Source organism: Colobus angolensis, unplaced genomic scaffold (assembly GCF_000951035.1).
Source record: "Colobus angolensis palliatus isolate OR3802 unplaced genomic scaffold, Cang.pa_1.0 Scaffold332, whole genome shotgun sequence".
Taxonomy (NCBI): domain Eukaryota; kingdom Metazoa; phylum Chordata; class Mammalia; order Primates; family Cercopithecidae; genus Colobus; species Colobus angolensis.
Genome location: NW_012116622.1, coordinates 3,720,617 through 3,745,493, shown reverse-complemented (window position 1 = coordinate 3,745,493; position 24,877 = coordinate 3,720,617). Strand labels below are relative to the sequence as shown.

The 24,877-nt window shown below is 47.2% G+C and overlaps 1 protein-coding gene across 2 annotated transcripts; it reads left to right on the top strand.

The window, feature by feature from the left end:
• Positions 1–2,518: 2,518 nt before the first annotated feature.
• Positions 2,519–24,169, top strand: SMCO4 (single-pass membrane protein with coiled-coil domains 4). 2 transcript variants are annotated; one of them, XM_011952096.1, is made up of 2 exons: positions 2,519–2,598; positions 23,390–24,169. In XM_011952096.1, exon 2 carries the CDS (start codon positions 23,470–23,472, stop codon positions 23,647–23,649), a length of 180 nt encoding a protein of 59 aa, XP_011807486.1. In that variant the 5' UTR covers positions 2,519–2,598; positions 23,390–23,469; the 3' UTR covers positions 23,650–24,169. The 2 variants fall into 2 exon arrangements, with proteins under 2 accessions (XP_011807486.1, XP_011807487.1); XM_011952097.1 differs by having other exon boundaries at positions 2,521–2,598; positions 23,375–24,169.
• The last annotated feature ends 708 nt before the right edge of the window (positions 24,170–24,877 follow it).

Sequence of the window (24,877 nt, the reverse complement as noted above, 5' to 3'; positions counted from 1 at the left end):
CACAGGGTGGGCTGTGTTTCCCCAGTGGAAATGTACAGTATACACCATGTGCAGCAGGTCACGCACAAATTCAACGATACCCAAACCGTCTGTAGTTGGCTAAATGGTGGCCCCAAAGATGTGCTTAGATTAGAACATCCCTGGAACCTATAAATGTTAATTGGAAAAGGGGGCTTTGCAGATATGACTAAGTAAGCATCTTGAGATGAGATCATCCTGGATTATTTGGTAGGCCCTAAGTGCCATCACAGATATTCTTATAAGAGAGAAGCAGAGGGAAATTTGACACAGAAGAGAAGGCAGTGTGCCAAGAGGAGAAGGCATCTGTCAAGATGGAGGCAGAGGTCGGAATGATGTGGCCAGAAGCCAGGGAATGCGAAGCCATCAGAAGCTGGAAGCAGCAAAGAACAAGTTCTCCCCTACAGCTTCCAGAGGGATCACGGCATTGCCTATTCCTTCATTTCAGACTTCTGACCTTCAGAACTAATACATTTCTTGTTTTAAGCCATCCAGTGATAATTATGGCAGCCTCAGGAAACTCATATACTAGTCTGTGCCCTGTCCAGGACAGTTCCACTGTTTATGTGCTTGGCTCTGTATCAATATCATATTGCTAGAAAAGCTTCTGAGCACTTACTCCCAATTTTTGTATTTATCTGGTCCTGACCCAGCAGCAGAGTTGGCACTGGTTTGCAGAACCCCTGTTGAGTACCACTGATCTAGTCTCCATCATTTTATGAATGAAGAAACTGAGGCCCAGTGAGAGGAAGTACTGTAGGTCTGGGACGAGCAGCAGGTGCCTCTGCTCCTTGGAATATTTAGACAGGGCCAGATCTGGGGAGAGCAGATAGCAGAGTTGCCCTTCGGAGGCCAGCTGTTGTCCCTGTCGCTGTTCTGTACCCTGTTCGGTGAAAGCTGATGCTTCAGTGAGCCTCTGGAGCAACAAGCTGCTCAGAAGGCCTAGAAACTAGGGCAAACTGGTAGAGCCTTTGCTGCAGCTACTGAGCCAACAGCAGCAGGCAAAGAACCGTGCAAGGGTAGAGGTCATAGCTTACTAATGACTTAATTTCCTGATGACGGCTTCAGTCTTTATAGACCCTCTAGCTCAGGTCATATTTTTCCTCTGGAGCCCAATTTGAACTTTCCATATTTTCAGAATGGTAATTATCTCTTAGGGAATGGGGACGAGAGACTACACGCTGCTTTGATAAAGTCCAAACTCCTTTACTTGGCATTCATGACTCCTGAATAACCAACTCCCTTCCCCTTTCCAGTTCTGCGTCCCATCCCTCCCTTTTACCTACCTTAATCTCTGGACTTCACCAAAATCAGTGCTCCCTAGTAGAAGAGAGTACAAGATGTTAGGTTCTTAAATCCCCACAGTAGGTAAGTTCGTGATTGCCCAGCTCAGGAACTAATGGAAAAATATGGCAAGGATAGAGGTTGGGCATACATCTGTGAAGCTCTTGGGGGGATAAAAAAAAACAACAACTGTTTACATTTCCTGCAAGAGAATATAAAGGCAGCACAGCAGCCAGTACCAACCACTAACATGAGCAAAGTCATGTGAGACCACCTGGCCCAGTGGAGCAACCAGATGCCCATAGCCACATACATAAGCCAGGCAAGACCAGAAGAAAAAGCCCAGCTGAACTCAGCACTGATTGCTGACCCACCACACCTTGAAATGAAATGTTTTTTTTTTGAAACAAAACAAAATCACAGTAAACCAAGATTTATCTTTACATATATTAGTAATGATAGGCATTGTACCATTACTCAATTATGTTTTGCTTGTTATGGACACTTTTTGGAGCCTCCCACCTTTTTATTTTCAACGAAACTCTTATTTATTTTGCTTTATGAGTAATACCTGTATTAAAAGCCCCTTTCCCCCAGTATCTGGGCTTCCAACTTAATATTTAATGCCACTGAGGTTTTGAGTTAATTTGTTGGCTGTCCTTTGTGGCTCTCACACGTATCTTCCTTTCCTCTCTGATGTTATGGGACAGTAGTTCAGATGCCTGGGTCACTTTCTCATCATCTTTTATTTTTCCCAAGGCTTTGGTTTAAAAGCCTCTGTTCCTTCACCTTCCACTTTCTTTTTCTAGTCCCAAACCTGTATCCCTCATTTTTAAATCAGTGGTTTCTGATTGCAGGGAATAGCCATGCTCTCATGGCAGCTTAAGTTAGCAGTGAGTTTGTTGTAGTAATCCCAGGAATACAAGGAGCAAAGCTTGACTGCCTGCTGGGCACAGGAGTGGGAAGTCCCCTCTAACTCCACACAGGGGCTGCGTGTTCCTGCCCATCACACACATGCATGCATGTGCCAGTGTATCTGTCTCTCTCCCCTTCTGGAGCAGGCCGGTGATAAGTGTCTATCCCTAAGCCAGTTGGGAGAGGGGGACCGTGTGACTGCCCTCTCAGCATGGGCTGAGGGGCTGGGGAGTCCCAAAAAAGGAGTCTGTGGAGGGATACCTTCCTGGCACCTATGATATCCTTTCTTCTAATTTCTCAACAGGAATAACTGAAGTCACCTGTACTGGAAATCAGTTTGCTGAAATTATTCAATCAACGATTCTTGAAGTTGAAGAAAAGGTAAACATTCTCTTATAAGGGAAACTCATTGTCTGGGGAGAGGTTACTGTCCCTGTCATTCCTCCCATATGCCCAGTTTTGTGTGTAATATTTTACCCCTTCTCTCTGCCTGGCCAAGTTCCTCTTCATCCCTCAAGATCTTTATCAAATGCCACCTTTGTCCTTTGTGGAAGATCTCCTCCAGGCTGGGGGTGATTTCTCCTGCTGTTGAACCCCCACGACACTTTCTCCTTCCTGTGACGTTTGTGTTCTCGTTTGCCCTTCCCCTGATGGTCTCACCCTTCCTCTCTTGGCCGGTCGGGTAGAGATCCGTGACACACCCCCCATCATAGTACTTACTTCCACCCTTTATTCTCGTTGCCTGTTTTTGTGTTTTCCCCAGTAAGCTCCTCGAGGGCACATCTGAATTGTGCCTGGGACACAGTCGGTGCTCCATAAATGTTTCTCGAATGACTAATGTAGGAGCCTCCCCACAAGAGGCCTGCTCCTGTGTGGACCCACATCATACCCCCACCACGCCTCCCTTACTGGGCCTGTACTAGAAATCATTCTTAAATGCATTCTGATCTTTGAGCATTCATCCAAAATTCCTGATCTTCTCCAGGTGTCCTTTGGCTATTGATGAAATGAAGCTAATAGCAAAGCTTTTGTATCTGACTCTTTTTTTTCACATTCGATTTTGGGCCCATGTTAAGAGCAGGAATCCAGAAGTGGAGAGGAAGGTGACAGGCAGAGCTGGATGCCAGTGGTCCCCGGAGCACAGCTCCCCAGCCCGCTTCCACCCCTTGTGGCGGGTGTGAGTGGGGGTTGCGTGTGGTGGGGTTTAGGTCTTGCTGTGGTTGTGGCGCCTCCTGTCTGCTGCACCAGTGGATCACCTTCTCCATCTGTGCCATACTCTCGACTGCTTCACTCAGTGACTTTGTGTCTTAATCCACCTCCCTGCCTCTAGCCTTTGTCCTTTAAATAAACAAGTCAGCAGGTTCCTTTTCTCAAACTGTTTACTGTAACTGCTAAAGATCTCAGAAAAGTTTCTTATTAATTTTATGAGTTTATACATCATAGCCAGAGGGACAAAGCATAGATTGTGGGTGTTCCCAGAGACACAAATTTCCAGAGATTGTTTTGCGTATTCATTTGCACATTGTTATCTGGGTTGGACGTGTGTATTGGGCTTCAGTGTGAGGCTTTTAAATATGTATATCCTGTTACCAATAAAAAAATTATCCAAGCGGTTGAATCCTGTGAGACTTCACGAGTGTGTGCAAATCAAGTATACTTGACTTTTCAACCTCTTCTTTCAATGAAACTTTTATACAAAATAAATAATTGACAGTTCTCAAAAAAAAAAAAAAATCAGTGTAGTTGGTCACCGTCATCTTGAAAGACTTGACTCAGCCCTTTCTGCCTGTAACAGTAACCAGCAATTGTCTCTCACACTGGTGGAGTGCTTTCTCTTTTGCAAGGTGCTTTGACACACATCGGCAGATTTTCTTTTCCTGCCAGTCCTGGGAAGCAGGCAGAGGCAAGTGGTAACCTCTCATTTTCAAAGTCAGGAAATAAGCTCAGAAGTTCGATGTCTTGCATAATGTCATGAGCTGATGTGAATGGGGTTCAGTTTTTCCCACCCCATCTCATCTTGGTCCCCCTCCTTTGGAAGCCATGGCAAACTAATAGTGTCACAAAACCGTCTCTTCCCCACCCTCAGTGTTCCTTTGAGGGAGGGGAGTCTTGACCTTCTGTTGAGAGTCTGACCCTAGTGCTCCCTCCATCCTCAGCCAGGCAGCTTTCTTGAAAAAGCAGATATGTTCCTCCTGAGACCTTCCAGTCAGTCTTGAAAGTTTTGTTTTTGTTAAGGCTAATTTAAATACAAGAAATTTAATTAGTTTACATGAATGCTGTATTGTCTTACTCTGAGTAAACTGGAAGACACTAACGGGTTTGATCAGCTTAATTCAGCTGTATCTGATGATGTTCTTTCCCTTTCTTCTCTTTTAAATAATTGCAAATGGTTTCTATCAATCAAGGCAGCAGAGCACAGTGCTTTATTGCCATGTGGAATTGTTTAGTTAACTGTGATTTTTAAAAAATGGCTCAACTTTTAATGAAAGAGCGGGTTGTCAAGTGACTTTTTGATTTGTCCTTTGATGGGGAAATGGGAAAATAGAACCATCATAATAAAAAACCAGCTTCTATTCTAGAAGGGAGGCTATTAACTCAAGAGCAGGATATGATTTCAGTGAATTGTTGTTTTCCTAAAATAGGCCACTGTCTCTCGTCTTTTTATTTTGAGACCTTCCTCTGATACTCTCTTAGATTAACATTTTCCTATGGGAAACTCTAACCTGGAATCCCCCAAACAGGTTGGTACTCCCCATAGTGTAAGCACTGGGGCCTAAGACCAGATACCAACACCCTTTTACTGGGAATCTGAAACATCAATATCAAGAAATCTGCAAGCCTATTGTGATGCTTGTAATCAAAGGAAACATCAGGCTTCACATTTTACTTCCAGTTGTGGCATGATGCAAGCACCGTTTTACTGTTCAGGTTATCGTTTTCTTAACCCTATTAGTGAGGATCCTCATAGAGCTACCCACATGGGGTAGCCTCTATGGGGTCCCAGGCGGGGTCCCAGGTGCTCCTTAGTGGTTGTGCCCACCTGGAATTGGCACAGTGGCAGGACCTCCGAGCACCATGAGAGGATGGATAGGGGTCACCTCTGAGGCTGGCCTGAGGACTCCTCTGTGTTCTGTAGCATTCTTACACCCTTTTCGCAGTTAGCAAACTTGGTATCTCGTGGGCACCTCAAGCTTACTGTGTCCAGGTTTTAACTCTTGGTCTGCTTCTACCATAGTCCCTTTCTAGGCCTCCTCCCTTCCCCCATCTTATTAAGGTGCATAGTTGTTAACTCACTTTGTCAAGCCAGAAACTGGGAATTCATCTGTTAATACTCATCTTTTTCTTCCTCCAAATCACCAAGTCCTAATGCTGCCTCTCCTAAAGTGGATATTGAGTTCATCCATGGCCTTCCTGTATCCACCCCCAAGTCCAAGCCAACATCATCCTTTGCCAGGTGACTGCCAAAGCCTTTTAACTGGCTGCCCTGCCTGCTTCTCTTTTTCTTCTGTTCCTGTCATCACTTTGGACCCAGGGCAATCTTTAAAAATTCTTGTCAAATCATTTCACTACCTTGCTTGAAACCTGTGGTGACCTCATCCTGCACTTGATGAAACACATAAGCCCAGTGCAGCTCGTGGAGAGGACTGCTCTGTCTGGGCCCCAGGCCTGGCTTCAGAGGCACAGCATTGTTGGCACTTGGGAGACACTCTCCCCTTCACTCTTGGCTTCCTTGGAAGATTGCAGTGACTTCAATTTTCCAGACGCAATAAAATATCTCAAGCTCTCAAAGGTGTACTTAGAATGAGTATTGTGTTCTGGGAAATGGAACAAGGGGTGATTTGTTCCTCCAAACACCAGAATAACAATTCCTAGAACACAGGGGTGGACCACTATTTCATTTGGAACGTTAATAAGTTAATAGCCAATAAGTAATCAACTGAAATTGCAATACTCCTTGCTATTCCCCAAGCAACCTCCCCACCCTCCACCCACATATTTTGACACAAAAATGTGCAGCAGCATTTTAGCTCAGGAAATCTTGAATGAAACTTGGTTCTAGGTTGGTACAAGAAAAGACTGACATTCTAGTATACAAGGGAAAAAGAAACAAAGCTAAATATTAGCATACAGCTTTCCTTTTTAAATACGTTTCTCCTGTCTTGAAGCCGATTTGTTTTCCTTCGTCTTGAGCTTTACTCCTGTGTGTGTGTGTGTGCGTGTGCAGCCATGCACACACCTGTAAAGCACGTACCTGAATTTCATCTTAGGCGTGATACTCTCCATTCTCAGGCCTTCCCCAAGGTAATTCATGGTAATACTGAAATTCCAGCTGGATGTTTGGTACACTGTGGCCTCAAGACAACTTTTCTATGATCTCGAAATTGAAATGTTTTAAGATACGAGTCTGGTGGGTCCCCCTGATGAGCTACAGCAAAGATTGTAATGGGAATACTAGCAAAGGTGATTTTAATAGTGTCATGAGCATTGTGATAGAGTTTATTACCCAGAGTCATGGGAACACAGAGATGGCCCCTCACTCACCCTGGGGAGTGGAAAGTCATGTGATCCTTGAGATGGGTCTTGAAAGAGATGCCAAGTACCAAGTGCTTGTTACTTTTTTGCCAAGCAGAAGGAAGGCTTGGGAGAACAGGGGTGCAAAGGGCATTTCAGACAGCTGCATGGAGAAAGGCCTGGGAGGTCAGCAAGAGCGTGGCATGCCAGAGAACCCCCAGGAGGGTCGCTGCTGCAGTGGAGGGCATGGTGAGGTGGGAGTTGAGTGCAAAAAGTGGGCAGGAGCCAGATCATGCAGGTCCTTCCTTGGGGACCAGGTTAAGCAAGGGATTTGGATTTTGTTCTAAAGGCAGTGGAATGCCACTGTAGAATTAAATACTAGGGAGTTACTGGATTGGGTTTGTCTTTTGCAATAGGGATTCTGTAGGCATGGTCTGTACTAAGCCTTCTCCTGAAAGTCAGTGATCTGATTCAGATATGCAAGTCCTTTTATTAGTTCTAATGGGTGTGAGACTTAAAATTCCACAGACTTGCACATTTTAGGTGTGACTGTAGGCTGGATGTTGCTAAGTGACTGACATGTGATTGGTGTTTAGTGCCCTGCTGGAGTTTCTGGATGATTGTACTGCCCTGGGTTGCCATGCTCAGCAGTGGGGCATTCCAGGTGCCTGCTGAATATGGACACAGGCAGTTGGATTCCTGCTGGTTTGGAAATGGCACTCTGGTAGTGCAGCGTCAGTGAGGTCTTGAATTTGTGACAGCAACTAAAAGTTGCTGGGAATCTAGAGGTCTAATTATACTGTTAACTTGGCTTTCTCATTATTTGGTTAACATGATTTGGTTGGTTGTTAACCCTGCACTATGAAGCGATGCATATTTATGCTAGGAACATGTTTTGGCTTCAAAGTTTATGGTAACTAGACTTTAAAACAGGTATGAGGTTTAGATGCATCGTCTGTATCCCTTTGCAAAAGATGTCTCTGTCTCCCACATTTGCTTCTCTGATGATTCTTCAGTGTTATTACCATGTTATTTTTTGCTGCTAAGGGGAAAATATGTGGGATGAGCAAGGGTGGCATCCCTTGCCCTGCCTCCATGGGCAGTGGTTCTGAAAGGACTCAGGAGTGTTTGCATTACTTAAGGCTTGAGAAAGCAGTAAGGTGAAGGCAGAGAAATGGTGGAGGAGGCTATCACAATTTCCTCAACAACAAAGACGAGGACTGTGGGGAAGGAGAGAGGGCCATGTTTGAGAGATGTTTAGGATAAGGAGAACAGTCTGATGTAGGGAATGACAGAGAGGAGTGGTGTCTAGGAGATCCCCAAACTTCTGGCTTGGGCAGCATTGGTGAGAGGGACAGTCTTGTATCATCCAGCAAGTATATAAAGCAGACCAAGATGAGGAGGCTTGGAAGTGGGCAAGAGTGTGGCTTGTTCTCCCACTGTGTGCAGACAGAACAGCCATGCATGATATGTCGTCAGAGGTCAGGGTTGGGCTCGGCACAGAGGCGTTGAAAGCCAGGTCCTATCTGTACCCTGTTTTGTTGTCAGTGGGGAATCCATGAACACATTCTAGTTAGAGGACTAAGATCAGACATGGGTTTCTGTGAAATCATTCCCTGGAAATTGAGTTACCAGGAGGCTGGAGGCATGGAGGCATCTGGGTAGAGTTGCTGAGGACTCTGATGGCAGGGAAACATACAGGCGTAGGTATGCATGCCGTGTCTGCAGCCTCTATTTTATTTGGGGATGGGTTGGGATACGGATTCTAGAGTCAACACAGAAGGGAATGAGCAGCTCTTATTAAGCTATTAATCAGGAGCAGGTGGGGGCAGCAAGGGGAAGGTGGAGTAGAAGGTGACCAGGAGTGCTCTCTTCTGTTCTGGTGCCCAGGCTTGCCTTAGTTAACAGTGGCCCCACGGTGGCCTGAGTGGACTTAAGGCTGGAGCTGGTCTGACCCTTGCTGACCTGGAGGCTTCTGTGCATTCTGCAGTTGGGCCAATGGCAAGATCAATAAACCTTGTCTTCAGTGCTCAGAAGCCTTCTTTTTCTATGCCATTTGCCAAAACCATTCTCATTGACTGGTAAATCAGCTTAAGGTTCAGCAAAAAGGAGGACATTTAAGTTAAAGATCAAATATTTATCACTTTGTTAGTGACAAATGCAACTTTAGCAGCTCAAGTTCATGTTCTAATGGGATGATTCCCTTTCTCCTACCCTAAAATAGACTCTTAGGAGACCCTGGAGAACTTTGACAGACCGCTATGTAAATATTTGATAGCAGCTTAGTTTACTGCCTTTCTTTTGCACAATATTTGAATTTTGTCAGGAATCAAAGGTCTGCAGTGAAGCACACACGGTAAGCATTGAGACTTGCACAGTGTGTTTGCAGAATCCCTTTTGGACTGGCCATCTCAGCTCCTCGCCTAGTCCCCTTGCTCACCATACATCAACCCTCTCTGCTCTGGTTACCCTGGCCCCTTGCTACCCCTTAAAACCTTCAGGCTGCTCCTGCCTTGTGGTCTTTGCCCTCCATGCCCTTCCCTGGCACCCTCTTCTTTGAGGTCTTCTTGGGGCTTGCTCCAGCCTTTCCTGCAGGCCTCTGCTCTCCAGTCAGAGAGGCAGTCCCTCGTGATGCTGTCTATGTTAAATCACGTTTCTCACCCGGTCACCTTACATTCTTTTGTCTTTCTTCATAGCACTTTTTTCCTTGACATACTACACTTTTATTTGTTTATTTGTTGTCTCCCTCATTTGGAATGTGAGTTCCATGAGACCAGGAACTTTGTTTTCATTATTCTGTCCTGCTACTAGGACATTACCTAGCACATCGAGTCTGCCTTGTATTTGGTGAATCAGTGAATGATCAGATGGACTGGTCAGTCAATCAGTTTGTGTATTCACAACAGTTAATCAGCATGTGGCATGTGGTAGGTGCTCAGGAAGTATTTGAAATAATGAATTGGTGAGTGAGTGAATGAATCTGTGCATGGTTAGTCGCCAACACTGGTGCTCAGCAACTATTAGCTGGATAAGTGAATGGATGCTGGAGCTTACTCGCCTGTCTCTGGGGCTAGTCCCCAGCTTCTTTATTGGGGGAAGGCCCGGATGCACAACCTTTGGTGTGTGCTGTTGTTGTTCGTGTTTGATAAATTCAGTTAGTCCCTCACTCTTTCCGTTTGTCTGCCATCAGCCAGGCTCTGTAATTAACTTACTGTAATTTAGCTGAGAGGTGAATTTTTCATTTTAAAGATGTTATAAACAGCTGGTGCTTGTGGCATCTTGGTTGTTGATGAAGTTCATGCCTAAAAGAACATGAGGGCTGTGTTACATGTCCAGTAGAGAGGGTTCGGTTAGCCCACACCTGGCCACAAAAACATGGGGACAGTCTGGCAAGTTCTGGCAAAGTTGTGTTTCTCTAGTTCCAGTGCACCGGCGTGCCAGCATGGGGGCCAAGGATCAGGGTCAATGTGGTCATCTTCCTCAAGGGTCACATTTAACCCAAAGATTTGGGAGAAATAACATTTTAAAATTTTACAACAAATGCTGATATTTGTTAGAGGAGAATTCAATATCGCTTAGTAGTTAAGAGCAGGCTGTGGAACCAGACTGCCTAGGTTTGGCTCTGTCTCACCACTTACTTGCCTGGTGGTCCTGAGCAAGTTACATAGTCTCAAAACTCATTTCTCACTTCTAAGGTGGGAGCCTGTGATGCAGTAGAGCCAACAGCATGGGGATGTCAGGGATCAGTGAGAGCCACGGAAGGCTTTATCACAGTGTGTGCACATCGTGAGTAAACAACAAGGCGGATGTTACATGTGATCACTTGATGTTTTAAGATAACAGAAGAGCCAAATGAAATTTTCTTCTTACCCTGGCCATGCCCTAGACATGGCCTCCAGGGATGGGCATTCATTTCCTTCTGCATATTTCAGATGGGCAAGTTAGGAGAAGCACTGCCTTAACAAAACCCAGTGCACACCATTGGATGGCTTGCATGCTTTCTCAAGAATTCTTCCCCAGCCTTGCCTTGGAGTTGAGCTGCCATTAAGGAAGTGATGAATTAGCCATGCTTACTTTTAGTACCTGCTGTTTTAAAGTACCTAATTGAATAGCAAATGAAGTCAAGGGAACCTACAGGTTTGGATAAAGAACTGCCATCTAAGGAATGACGGCATATAGAGGAGCTTGTAACTTGTCTGAGCATTTTCACACAGATTGCTTGCATTTCATTCTTATAACCACCTATTCATTAAGGTAGAGAAGACTGTCAGAATGGAAAGAGACTTCAGTAATTCTTGAGTCCATCTCTTTGATCTGATTTCTAAAGTCTCTTCTTCAGCATCCTATTCATCTTTCAGACTCTGCTTGGTTTCTCCAGGAGATAGAGCATTTTCTGCCCCAAAGGCAGTTCAATCTGGGTCCCCGTAACTTCTACGCATTGGTTTAGGTTCTTTTAGAGCCGCAGCTAAATCTAGCCCTTCTTCAACCTGTAATTTATCCCCTTTTAATATACAGACCTCTGGAGCTAGTGTTTCCACAGCCTCACCTGGCCACTTAACCATTGTGATTTAACCATTAAATATATGAAGTCCGCAAGAGGCAGCCTTGACTGGCAGGTCGACTTTAGTCCAGTGGACTTCAGCTGCAGGTCTCAACTCATTGATTGATGGCGAAATCTCTTTTGTGGATCGCAACCAGCATTTTTTTTTTAATGAAATGAAGTATCAGACTATATAAACATACATATTTTCTAAAACTCTGATTTCAGTTTGTGTTGCATGTGCTGCTGTTATGTTCTTTCTGCACATGATAAGCATTTCAGAAGCCATTGTTTTGGACCCTCTTACAGGAATTTCAAGTTGCTTCATTTTTATTTAGTTGTCATCTTTGTCCTTTTAATGGTTGAATTGGCTTCATGTCAACTAGTTAAAGACTGTATTTCAGGTTGCTGGTGGCTATTAATTTAACTCTGATTCTCTGTAAAGAAGGGCACGTCCTGGTTGGCCAGGGTTAAATAACAAGATCTGTTCAAAAGCTCTGCTTCGTCATTTTTCCTTACTCCACCTTCAGTGAGAGGAGTTGGTTGTGAGCACCTAGAGGATTTCGTGCAATCTTAGGGCCTGTCCTTAAAAGGCAACCTTTCCTCAAGGCAGGAGGAGCCTGCTTTGCTGCTGGCTCTGGGAAGGAGCTTTTGAGGACAAACCTGCTCTTACATGGGCTGCTTTGGTCTCTAGACTGCCCTGAGCCTGAAAGTATTCTCACAAACAAGAGAGGCACCTTATCACAACTTGGTGTGAAGGATGTGATAATACCTCTAACTGGAAAGGGAGGGATGTGGCTTAGTTGAAAGAGCAGAGTTGAGAGTCCAGCATTGTTTTCTGGTCCTGAACTCTCTGCATAGGGGATGGAAGGGGAGACGGGTGTGGGGGGACAAGTGAGGGACAGCTGTGGAGAGAGGGGGCTCCTTGGACGCAAGACTTAAGCTCTTTGAACAATGGTCGGATTTCAGGCGGAGGGCCTATGCCAGGGATTTTTCTTTTGTAATCTCATGTCATCTTCATGTTGTCTTTCTCTTACTTTGTTGTACTGGCCTGATGAAACCCCATCCATGGTTAAATTGAACCTCCTACTTTTTCTGTGCCTACACCTGCGCAGTTGGTGCCATCCTGACTTGCCTGCTTCAAGCTGTGTGGCCCGGAACTGCAGTGGGCCCCGAGGCAGTGGCGGGTGCACGCCACTCCCATTCAGTCATTGCCTCCTGGACAGCTGTTTGTGGCTTCTCTGTCTTCAGACTTCCAACACCTCCCTCCTCTCCCTGCCTCCTAAGCGGATGCTCTTCTGCCAGGAATTATTTTTCCTGCACAATTATTTTGTCATTATTCCTTATGATGATGATGACAGCTAATGCTTATATTATACCTACTATGTACCAGTCACTATTCTTGTATATCAGTTTTCTATGTCCAATTATTAGCCCCATTTTTCAGGTGAGAAATCTGAGGCACAGGAAGATTAAGTAACCTGTCTGTGGTTGCAGGGCCGATAAACGGCAGAACTAGGAATTCAGGCCGGCACTGCCTCCGAGTCTTCCCTGTGTCTTGTTTACTGCAGTGTGGAGAAGAGTTGCCCTTGCCGCCTTCCGTCTGCCTGCCGCCACCCTCCCTCAGACTTACTCCGATCTTGCCCCTGACCTCTTCACCAAAACTGCTCTGCAAGTCATGGAGGACCTGCATGTGGCCAGACCAGATGACCAGCTCCCCCTTCCTCAGGACACCTTCTTCATTTGCCTTCCAAGCCACCATCTTCTTCCTGGTTTTCTTCTTGACTCCCTTTTCAGTCTTTTCCTGCTTCCTTTTCAACTCCCCCAAGGTCTAGACTTTGATTGCTCCAGGGCTCAGTTCCCTACTCTGTGCACACTCCGCTTCCTGGCTTTAAGGGCCCACAGCTCCCAGGGTCCTGTGTCCAGCCCGTTCTCCCTGCACTGCAGGCGCATGCCTCCAGCTGCCTTTTCATGCCTCTACTAGGGGTGGTTGATAGATTGTCAAACTCCAGCTCTCCCCACCCACCTCACACCCGCCTTGCAACTTCCCACCTCCCTCAATGGCAATTCCATTCTTCCAGTTGCAGGCCCGAGAACCTTCAGTCTGTTTTCTTTTTTTCACACTCCACTTCCAGTCTCGGTAAATTGTGTGGCTCTGCCTTCAAAGTGCACTCGGTGTCAGACCACTTTGCACCACATCTACCCCTATCCTGTACCATCAGGTTTTACCTGAATAATTCATTAGCATCTTCACTGATTTCCTTGCCTTAGCCCTTTCATGACTGCAGTCAATTGTCCACAGAGTTCTTTTAAAATATAAGCAGCACCCTCCTGTGGCCCCATCTCGCCCTGTACTGCTCCCTCCCTGACCCCTCAGCTCTCCCTTTGCTTTCTCCGGACTTGTGGCCCCTGTGTGCTTCTCAGATGTGCAAGTGATGCCCTGCCTAAGGGTCTGTGCATGGGTCCTGCCCTGCCTGTAAGATCTTCCCAGGAATCTGCACAGATCCCTGCAAGTCTCTGGTCCAGTGTCACTTTCTCATGAAGCCTTCCCTGATCAGTTACTCTAAATTTGCAGCCTCTGCGCCTCCAGCGGCATACAGCATCATCTGACACATGCTCTATCCATTTGTTAGTTGTCTGTCTCTCCACAGTCCCTGTGAATGAAGACAGCTTCATTACCTGAAGGCAACATTTTTGCTTGTTTTGTTCGTAGCTGCATCCTCAACATTGTCCCCTGACATACAGGGTATGCTTTAAAAATATTTGAATGCTAGGTACTTTTATCTTTGTTTGACAATATAGTAATTGAGGGTCTTAAGAAGTTAAGTTACTTGCCCAGGATCACAGACCCTAGAATTGCCAGGATGGGACTGAAACCCTGACATGCACTTAACTTACCATGTGCTGCTTTTTCTTGTTAACTAAGAACGATAATACATAACACAGTTACTTCGAGGATGAAATGAGTAATGCACAGAAAAAGAAAAGCATTTTATTAATCCAAGTGTGCCAAAAAAAATGTGACTTATCTAATTTATTGAGAACGCTAGCTTTCATGTCTCTGTCATTCGGCAACCCACTCAGAGATTCTTTTGTGTTTCTGGATTTTTATTTGTGAGTAGCCAATGCTGCTGCCACTGCTGCCAAATAACATTTTCTTCTTTTTTCTGCCCTTGGTGTGAGAAGTGTGTGTGTGTATCTTTTATCTGTCTGTAACTATTGTGGTCCCTCCTCCCCCCATACACCTACTGGCCTTCAGGTCAAGAGCTTTCCTGACCCCTGTGGCCTGTCAGCAGCAGGGAGCAGTGGAGCTGGCACCTGTGTGGCTGTCATTATTGGTTCATGTATGTGTTCCTGGGACAGACACTTATGTTATCAGCAGGTGCTTTGCGGGTGTCAGGAGTCCCATCTTGCACAATTCTCCTGGCAGCCTGTCTGTCCGCTACCCCCACTCTGCAGCCGCCTGGAGTGAAGTGATCACAGGCCCATTATGGCTAAATACCAGGGACATAAAATGAAGCAAGCACACTTGATGAACCGCAGAGCTGCTGCTCTCAAGTGCAGAATTTATGTCTCCCTGAACCCAAGGCAGCTTCCCTGGTTTTATGGCATAAAGCATAGGGCAGTTTGGCCCTTCTAATGCCTCATGTAGTAATAATGACACAGCTACAGGAAGAGATGGTGAAGCTTTCCCCATCTATCCCCTTCTTGTGTTGTTTATTCATTTGTGTTCCTGATTTTGAAGTGGGAGAAACATGCAGCCACTTCTTAGGGAGCACCTTAAACTGTTTTTTCTGAAGACAGGAGAGCTTTGACACTTCAGAAAAGGAGAACAGCATTGAGAATGTCTAGTGGTTGGATGTCTGGGCCTGGTTACTGTTCTCACGTGGGTTGTACAGTGGGATGTAATTGGCATTTGTGTACAGGGACTTAGCACGGACTCCAGATCTGGTCAAGCTGTTCTCGGCAGGCACCCCTTCAACAGCCTGTGACATCCTTGGCTCCCTCCATGCTGTTGACCCTCGGCAGTGTAGGGGTGGGTGGAGAGAGTTGTACTTTTCCTGGGGGCCTTTAGAGCAGCCTGGCCCACACTGAAAACTCAAGCAGGATGTGGTGCATCTTTTAACCCAGAACGACTGCCCAGCAGGCATGTAGCGGCACCTCCCAGGCATCAGGGTTAGCCTGATTGTAAGCAGCAGACTTTATCTGCTGCCAAATGAGACACACCCGGAGGGCCTGTGTTCCTCTCACAGCCTTCCCTGTGTCCTCAGCTTCCAGAGCTGACAAACAGGAACCAGGCATGGACTCTTGATCTGTGTCCCATTGGTCCACATGCCTTGTAGGGGATAGCCTGGCGTCCCCTGCAGAAGCAGCTGTGTGGAGTGGGAGGAACACAGTTTCTGAGCCAGAAAAAGCTTGATTGGAATCCCAGCTGTGCTATTGACTTTCTAACTCCCTGGGGCCTGCTCTAAGCCTCAGTTCCCTTGTCTGCAAAATGGGGATGAAGTCTGCTGTGAGGCTTGCGTGTTTGTGGAGGACTTTAGTGCAGTTGCTTGATAGGTATTGAGTAATTAGGAAGCAGTAACTGCTGTTCTTATTTGTGGTGTGGTTGGAAGGCACTGTGGGGTCACACAAATGGGTGGACTTTGGAATCAGGTCTGAGTTCAAATCCTCATTTGGCTGGTCATTCATTAAATACTTAACGAGTACTTATTGCAGGTTTTATAGTGGAGCTGAGATTGTGCTTGTTCCCAGCAGTCTTTGATGTTGGGTAACAGCATACTTGACTGAATCTCAGTTTCATCATTTAAATGGGGGTAAAAATACCAATCTTGTATGATTGTGGTGGGAATGAAATAAGTATTTATAAATGGCAGCTAGCTGGTTTATTATTACAGAATTTTCTATTCTAACTCAATGGTTAGTTGCCTAAGATGAACTGCTTGTCTTAAAATATTCCAGCTTTGATATTCAGTCTAGCAGATGTTTGTTGAGCACCTGTTATATAAAAGGCATCATGCCAGCCCAGGAGAATATTCTTACCAGCAAGGCACATTTGCAGTCGCCCAAGAAGTGGAGATGTCAGAGGCCCGGCCAGCTAGGCAGTAGCTGCCAGTCAGTGCTGCAGTAAAGGTATAAACCAAGTCCTGAGATAGATAGCACCGAGGAGGAAGCTGTTGTTTCTGCGTGGAGGAGCTGGCGAAGGCCATGTGTGATGGTTGTCTAAAGATGAGAGACTGCACAGGCAGGTGACAGTGCGAGAGAAAAGGGCATTCCAGGCAGAGATGTTCCACCAGCAAAGGCGTGGAGCTGAGAGCCCACAGGGAGGCTCAGGTGTGGTGGTAATAGTGGGTCATTTGGGTGTGGTGAGGCTGGAAAGAGTGAATGGGGCTGGGCTGTGAAGGGTTAGGGAGTTCTCAGCCTTGCGGGCTGAGCCTATGATGTGGAAAGGTTACAGGAGGGCAGGGTGAGCACCTGACTGCATGGGGCAAGCTGTCCAGTAAAAGTATAATGCCAGCTACTCATGGAATTTAAAACTTCTAGTAGCCACATTAAAACAGAAAAAGGAAAACGGGTGGAGTCGATTTTAATAATAGATTTTATTTAACCCAGTATATTCAAAACATTATTTCAACAAGTAATCAGCATAAATAACTTTTAATGAGCTATTTGGCATTCTTTCTTTTGGTACTAAGCCTTCAAAATCTTGTGTGTATTTTATACCAGAGCACAGCTGAATTTGGACCACAGCCATATGGCTGATGTTCAACACATGGCCGGTGGCTGCTGCATTGGCCGCACAGGGTTAGCAGGTCTGGGGTGATGAGAGTTGAAAGTGATCTTCCTTGTCCTAGACCTTCCCCTGAGAGCCTGAACCAGCCTTCTCCCATCAGACTTTTAAACAGACCTGCCCAACAGCTAATTGGTAACTCGGGGAAGAGAAAACCTGGGGGATTTTGTCATCCATGGGTTATATGGTGCAAAAAAAAAAAAAAAAAGTAGAATTCCCTGGTGTTTCCCAGATTCATGTACATCTCCAAGACCTTCCCCTGAGAGCCTGAACCAGCCTTCTCCCATCAGACTTTTAAACAGACCTGCCCAACAGCTAATTGGTAACTCGGGGAAGAGAAAACCTGGGGGATTTTGTCATCCATGGGTTATATGGCAAAAAAAAAAAAAAAAAAAGTAGAATTCCCTGGTGTTTCCCAGATTCATGTACATCTCCATGGGACAGACCTCGCTGGACAGCAGGTTACTGTGTACCATTTATTGAGCCTCTAGTATGGCCTGTTCATCCACTACATACTTCAGATAATACATTATGTCTAATTTTTCGATGTCTACAAAACATGTTTCTCACCCATTTTACAGAGGAGGAGAGTTGGGACATGAGAGATTTAGTACCTTGTCCAAGATCGTTTAACCAGATGAGGCAGAGCTAAGGCACAAACCTGATTTCGAACCTGTGTTCCTACCTTTCCCTAATAGGATCTAACCCTCTGTGTACATTATAATCTCCAAATCGGAGAAGAGTGCATATAAGAAGTTAGCATGTGTGCATACATGCATATCTACGTACACAGAAGTAGGAAAAGATGGGAAAGTTACAATCACAGAAAACAAATCACAAACAGTTCTGTGCTGAAGAATGCGTCCCCGCTTTCCTCCTCTCTGCCTCTGGTCTCCTGCCCACACATCCTGGGGACCATTTGGAATGTCCCCATGCCGACCGGTTGCCGTGGGTGTGTGCCGGTGGGGGGTAGGGATGTAGCAGGTGGAGTTTCATTAGAATCAGTAGAACTCAGGCGTTTGTGAAGTTCCGGTTTCCCTGGTTAGGGAAGCTAGAGGCCATGGAGCACTGGCATTTGAGAAGCTGGAGGTTGCAGCTTCCATCCTGCCTGAGCTGCTTGCTGGGCAGAAGCCAGGCTGAGCAGGCTGAGATGTGAGCTTCTTTTATTTCTCTCTGCAAGGGGCTGCTAAACCATGATGGGGGCACAAAGTGGGTGAAGGGCGGGAAGATAACTGCGGTGCACCCAGGAAGGTGGGGACTGTCCAGGCTTCAAAGTCACAGATGTGGGTTTGACCTTTGACTCTGCCAGTCCTTTCTTTTGTGTCAGTGGCAGGGCCTTGGATTCCTCATTGTGAAACTGGAGCAGTCATTTTAGGCAGAGCTCTTTCCAGTGTAATGGACAGAGACCCCTTGGAGCCAGTCAAAGTTGAAAGAGGTGTTCATCACATACAGAGACACATTGGCGTACCCTGAGGACAGAAGCCTGTGTAGAGCTGGCCTCCCAGGGGACTGGACTTCTCTTGTGGCCTCTCAGGAGTGCTCCCTCCGCCCCCAGGCCTCTCTCCTGCCTGCCTTCCCTGGTGACTCCATCTGTGTGATTGTCTAACTTCAGTGTCCCTTCATGTCTCTTAGATTCTTGAAGTGGAGGCCAGTTGGCCCAGCTTCTCCTCTAGGCAAGCCCACATTTCAGAGGTCCTAGCAGATGTGATTGAGCCAGCCCTGGCCCAAGAGGCTGCCCAGTGCAGCTCCTGGGCCCAGAGCCGTGGTGAGGCAGTCGTCAGCCCAGAGGGAGGCAGGCATGGACAGTGTTCTGTGGTGGTCTTTTCACCCTCCAAAGGTGATTACTTCTTGATTTCTCTTCCCCTGAGCCTGCCTCCCAACTTCCCAGACTTTAAGCCGAAACCTCCTGTTTCATTGAAAATAAACAGAAGCCTTTAGTCCCCCAACCCTCACAGTACGGAGCCACCCCCCGCCCCCGGTGCCACCCTCCTCTTGTTGAGTTCGAAGGGTCCTTTGCCTCTCGAAGGCAGGTCTGTCCATTCGGCTTCCTGTCTTGCTCCTACAGAGACCTCTTCTTTTTTCAGTGTCAGGGTTTTCTCCCGTTCTATTAGATCCCTCAAACATCATTCTCTGGTTTCTCTTATTATTTAAAGAAAAAAAAGAAAAACCCTTTTGGCCACACACACTCTTCCCACAGAACTTTGAAGCAGTTGGCGGCCCTGGTGCTGTTTGGCGTGCTGGCATGCAGACCCGTCATCACAAGCTACCGGAAGACAGAGGGGCTTTCCAGCAGAGTGTCAGCCAGCTCTGCACTGAGCACGTGCCACTGACAGTTTTTCCTTGGCCAAATGTTCCCGAGGAAGGAAGCAGTGTGTTCGCTTATGTTCTGGCACGAGTGCCTCTGTCTTCTGACAGTTGACTTTCTTGACTGTCTTGGTCCCCACGATGGCACGTTCTCTTTTTCCTCATTCCTGTTCTCTGAGTACCCCCTTGCTCTTCCCCTTCCTGTCCGCTCTTCCGCTTCCTGCCCTGTAGCTGTCAGGGTACCTTGGGGCTCAGTCCTGGGCCCTTTCTCTGCCTGCCTTGGACATGATCTCTCTTAATCCAATAGTTGATGACTTCCAAATACAGATCCTCAGCCCAGACCCAGCTCCTGACTCATTTATCCTATTGCCTCCTTGATATTATTTACACGACGATCTCTAAGAAGCATCCTCACACGCAGAGAGGTACCCACAGAGCACTCAGTGTGCTTCTTGAGCCCACCCTTCCCCAGTGCCCACTCCTCCCCATGTCCCTTCTTGCTTCTCAGGAGACAGAATCACCACCCATGCCACCCATGCGGTGGTTCAGGCTCCAGACCTGGGATTCATTCTTGTGTCCCCCTTTCCCTTACTTGCCATGTCCAGTCAGTCACTGGGGCCTGTCCCTTATATCTTCAGAACATAACTCCATCCTCCTCTTTGTCACCGCTGACACACCTGTGTCCAAGCCACCACCAGCCCCACAGCCCCTAGACTGCTCCAGAGCCTCCCTTTGCATTCCCTCACGATCCACTCCCCACTGACCAGCCAGAGGGAGCTTTTTAGCACCTGTGCCTCCCTGCTGGAAAGCCCTTCAGCGCCTGCTGCTGTTCTTGGAATAATCTTGCCATGGCCTGCAATGCCTCTGCTCCTCCCTCCCCTCCCCTCCCCTCCCTGGAGTCCTCTCCTGCCCTCACCACCTCGCCACCTCGTTCCTCTCACTCCTCGGTAAGCCATGCCCTGCCTGGCTCAGGCCGCTCTGCCCTCTGCCTGGTGCTCTTCCCAGCTTTTTTCCTGGCTGGTCCCTTTTCACCATAGGGTTCCCTCCCCAGTTGTTATCTCAGAAATGCTTTCCCTTGCTGCCCCAGCTCACGGGTGAGTGAGAGCAGAGACGCTGCTCCTCCTGAAGCCTGATGAAGTACCCAGGATTCAGATGGGCATGTTTGCCCTTTAAATCCTGACCAGACTGCCCCGGCCCCAGTAGCTTGAGGCTTTTTCCCATGCCTCCAGGAACTTCTGAATGCATCTTACAAATGTTGAGGACTGGTCGTCATGGAGGCTGGGGCCTTTGAATGTCAGCTGCACTTATGTGGGTGGATGCTGACAGCAGCTTGAAGTGCATGAGGGAAGTCAGGCCCAGCAATGCTAGCCAGACAGCCAGGGCATGGCTAGCCCCAGGCCCAGGGTGCCACCTGCCAGTCCTGTGAGGAATTTGGGAGAGACAGCAGCGGGCTCTGACAGGCCATTAGCTTCATAAGGAAATGGCCATGAATCAGAGTGCTGCTGATGGCTCATTTCATTTTAAACAATTTTTTTGAGGTCGTATCAGAGGGAATGGGCTTCCGTTTTCATCTTTGAACAGGAATGCTGTCCGTTGCTGTTAGAAGCCATGGGATATTTACAAACTGGGGGTGACTGTTGGCAAGATGTTTTTCCTCTTTGCTCCTTGGTTTCCTCCCTTCCGTGATGGGGATAATAAAGCCTGTCTGTCTGACTCACAGGGCCGTTGGGGTGCGTTCCAGGTGTTGGTATGTCAGCTAGCATGAATTCAGCGCCTGCTCTGTGCCGAGCCCTGAGTTATACAGCTTCCTATTCCATCCTCACTACGGTCCGGCGAAGGTGGGCACCACTCAAGGCTGCAGTCTGGCTTAGAGGAGCTCAGTGCACCTGTCTCTGGGCCGCCCACGGGTATGGGTGGAGATGTCTCAGCCCACCTGTACCGCGTCCCTGTGGGTGGGCAGAGCTCTGCGTACAGATGCATTTGCTTTCCAGATTCTCACAGTCATCCTTTAAAACAAGCTGTTCTCATTGTTCAGATGATGGCATGGAGGCCTAGTGGAGTTAAGTGACTTGCTCAAAGCCATTTAGCCTGTAAGTGATACGTCCTGGATTTGAAGGCAAGTCTGTCTGGAAGTCCTTCGGAAGACCTGAAAAGGAGAATTGGTAAACCCAGGGGTTCCTATATCTTTCAGGCCTTAAGAAAGTAATAGTAGGTTTTTTGTTTTTGTTTTTGTTTTTTTCCCTCTCTCTGTTCCTAATTTCATGAAGGAAATTATACATTTGTCCAAATGGCACTTCCCTTAATATTTGCTGAACCTTAATGTTTGCTCTTGATTGGCATTATGCCATCCTAGCACAATAATATTTGTCATCTCATACCTTAGGAAACTCTGCCTGATTTTGAATGATACAAAAAAGGCTTTGGGATCTAAATAGAATGAGAGGAATGGTAAAAGATTAAGGATCCCTCATAAAAAAAAAACAGGATGGTATCAATAAGACCTTTCCCAACTCTGAGTCCACATTCTGCCACCTCGGTCACTTAGATGTAGGTGTCATCTTCCTCCTCAAGATGATGACAGGCCACCCACTACCCTGGACAAAACAGGGCAGACAGTATAGAGCATAGGTCCCTCTGCTAGAGGAACATTGGTGTATAGTGCTCTTCTGCTTCCAAGAACCCCTCACTCCGTGCTACTCGCCCAGGATATTGTAATGGACATCTGCCTTTGATGTATCCCTGCCTGATTTCCAACCCCACTCCTTCACTGTGTTTGGAAAGTACTCTTCCTGCTGTACAAATTGGAAAGCTAGGCTGTGGGCATATAGACCTGGGCTTGTCTAGTTACCCATGCATGAGAGCTGGTGATGCAGAAAGCTGGGGGGTGGGGAGTTCATCTGGAGACCGTGCCAGCAGCCACATCTAGTTTTTGGGGGTGGTCATGGTGGCTCGGCACCTCATGCTCCACTGCCCGTGTCCAGTGCTGACAGGTGGTGATGCAGGCTCTGGCATCCTCACACTGGGAGTGTGAGTTGGGCTCCATTTATGGCAGCACAGCATAATGTCCTGCCCATTTTCTGAGCCTGGTTCTTTGGCTTTTCTGGGAATCAATGAGATGCCAAAGGCCTTTAAGTAAACTCCTCAATTTAAATCAGCCAAAGTCTTTTCATCTGCTTCAATCTAAGAAGCTGACTTTTATAGAGACGTTCCTCTGTAGTTAGCCAAACGTTTGTATTAATTCCTCAGGCCCCTGAAAGTTCTACTTCACCTGTTAGGACCCTCCGCGGGCCACAGAATTCACAGGAGAATCCCAGGTTGAGTGGGTGGCAGGACTGTGGGCTCAGCCATCTCCCTTCATTGTTATTGTGACCCAGGTTTCCATCATGCCTCCCAGACTGTGACCTCTGTGGGGACACAACTGAGTCCTTCATCTCTATCCTCAGCTCCTTGAACAATGCTTGGCACTCGGTGGGTGCTCGGGAAGGTTTGAATGAATGGGCCAAGGAACCAACAAAGAGATGAGAGAAGTTGGTGCCCGTGGGCTCTCTGCAGCCTTAATGAGGCTGGCCTGGCTTGGGCAGGAAGGGGGCCACGTGCCTGGAGACTGCAGACTGCCTGCAGTTCCATGCTGGAGATGAGCTGGGGAGATCATGGAACTTAGAGCAGGAAAGCAAGTAGCTAGAGCCGTGAAAGGGACAGCCACTCCTCTGAGTGGAGGCAGCGTAGTTGGTACTTCCCAATCCTTTCACCTCATGGCACGTACAGAACACAGTATTATTTGTCTGGTACCCAGGGCTTTGTCCAGCTGGTGCTGGAGCAGAGGCCCCTCTCACAGCACACCGGTGACCCAGTGCCCACTACTTAGAGCGCTGATCCCAAGGGAACTTAGAGCCTGGTGTGGCCTCTTTTCTTAGCCCTTTGTCATGTAAGTTGCAGGTATTTTTCCTAGTTGTGTATTTGCCTTTATGATTTATTTTTTCTTCCACTTGGTTTATTCTTGACCATCACAGTTGTTCTCTGTACAGGAGGTTCCAGCCTTGACAAGAGGAGGGTGGCCCTTCCTGGAATCCCTCTGGACACACCCTCCTAGCTTCCTCTAGGAAAGATGCGGCAGCTCAAAGGGAAGCCCAAGAAGGAGACCTCCAAGGACAAGAAGGAGCGGAAGCAAGCCATGCAGGAGGCCCGGCAGCAGATCACCACCGTGGTGCTGCCCACGCTGGCCGTGGTCGTGCTCTTGATCGTGGTGTTTGTGTATGTGGCCACGCGCCCCACCATCACCGAGTGAGCCCCGCAGCCAGCCGCGGACCCCATCGGCAGGGAGAGGAGGTGCGGGAGGGGGACGCAAACAAAAAATGGCTTTCATATTCAGAGATGTTCATGTTGCTGAGCTGTAAGCTGGAGCACCCTGTCTTCTCTGGTCTTTGACTTGATTAAAGTATCTCCGCTTTTCTTGGGAGGGAATAGGGGATGTTTTATCAGTGAATGTGCCATACACCTTATGGTCCACTTCATGTGCCTTTCAGACTTCAAAGCGCGTGCGTGCGTGTGTGTGTGTGTGTGTGTGTTTCTTTTTCTCTCCTAAAAATCAGTAAGTAGCTCCACCTGAAGAGGTACGGAACCTCTGGGTCGGGAAGCAGCTGGAATCCGCACTCACCTCATTCCCATTGTTTGGATCATGCCTCTTTCCAACACGTGTCACAATCTCCAAAGGGACTGTATTTCTTCTCTGTGCTTAATGTGATTTGAAATATGTTGAATCAAAGTGAAATATTTATTTTTTGAATAAAGGAGATAATAGCCTTAAACTGGATGCTTATCGTGTTTTGCCAGGAGTTGCTGTCTGTGAGTCTCCCCCTGCCCAGGGGTCTGCCCCTCTTCCCTCCCCTTCCCTTTCTCCTGTGGCTCTCTCCACCTTCCCCAGCACTCCCTCTGCTCATCGTTTCTGAGTAAAATTATGCTTTTTGACCGACAGTTGTAAGATGGAGAGGGACAGAAAGGGTGCATTAATTGGCTTGCTTTAGAAAGTGAGAGTTCTAATTAGACTGTGACCACAGATACTTTTTACACCAGTTAGTTTTTCCTACTTTAACTTGATATGTTTGTGCAAACAGCAATACAGAGTGGTCCTGGAAGTAAAGGTCAGGCTTGGTTTTGTTCTTAGCTGAAAGGATGCAAATTGTTGGCATTCCAGCTGAGTTTTCAATGCAAATTGGCTGGAATGGTTGCCTCATTTTATTCTAACAGCACTGCTCATGCCTCTCCCCACAAATCTCCATAATCAGCAATGACAGGAGAACAGAAATCCTCAGAACAGTAACCATGAATATGACTTCCAAAGAGGGTGCTCCATCAGGAACCAGGACCAAGCATTTTTCCTAATGCCCGTGGCTGCGCGACTCACTCACTGATGGCAGAGGCTGTTAGTGGAGATTTGGGGCCTCTTGGAGTGAGTGTCTCAGGAAGACGAAGCAGCTATTGAAAGGAAGGACTTCCCTGGCTGATGCCTGGAGAGC

Excerpts from the sequence above, each read along its gene's own strand:
- SMCO4 (XM_011952096.1), top strand. The coding sequence starts at position 23,470 with ATGCGGCAGCTCAAAGGGAAGCCCAAGAAGGAGACCTCCAAGGACAAG.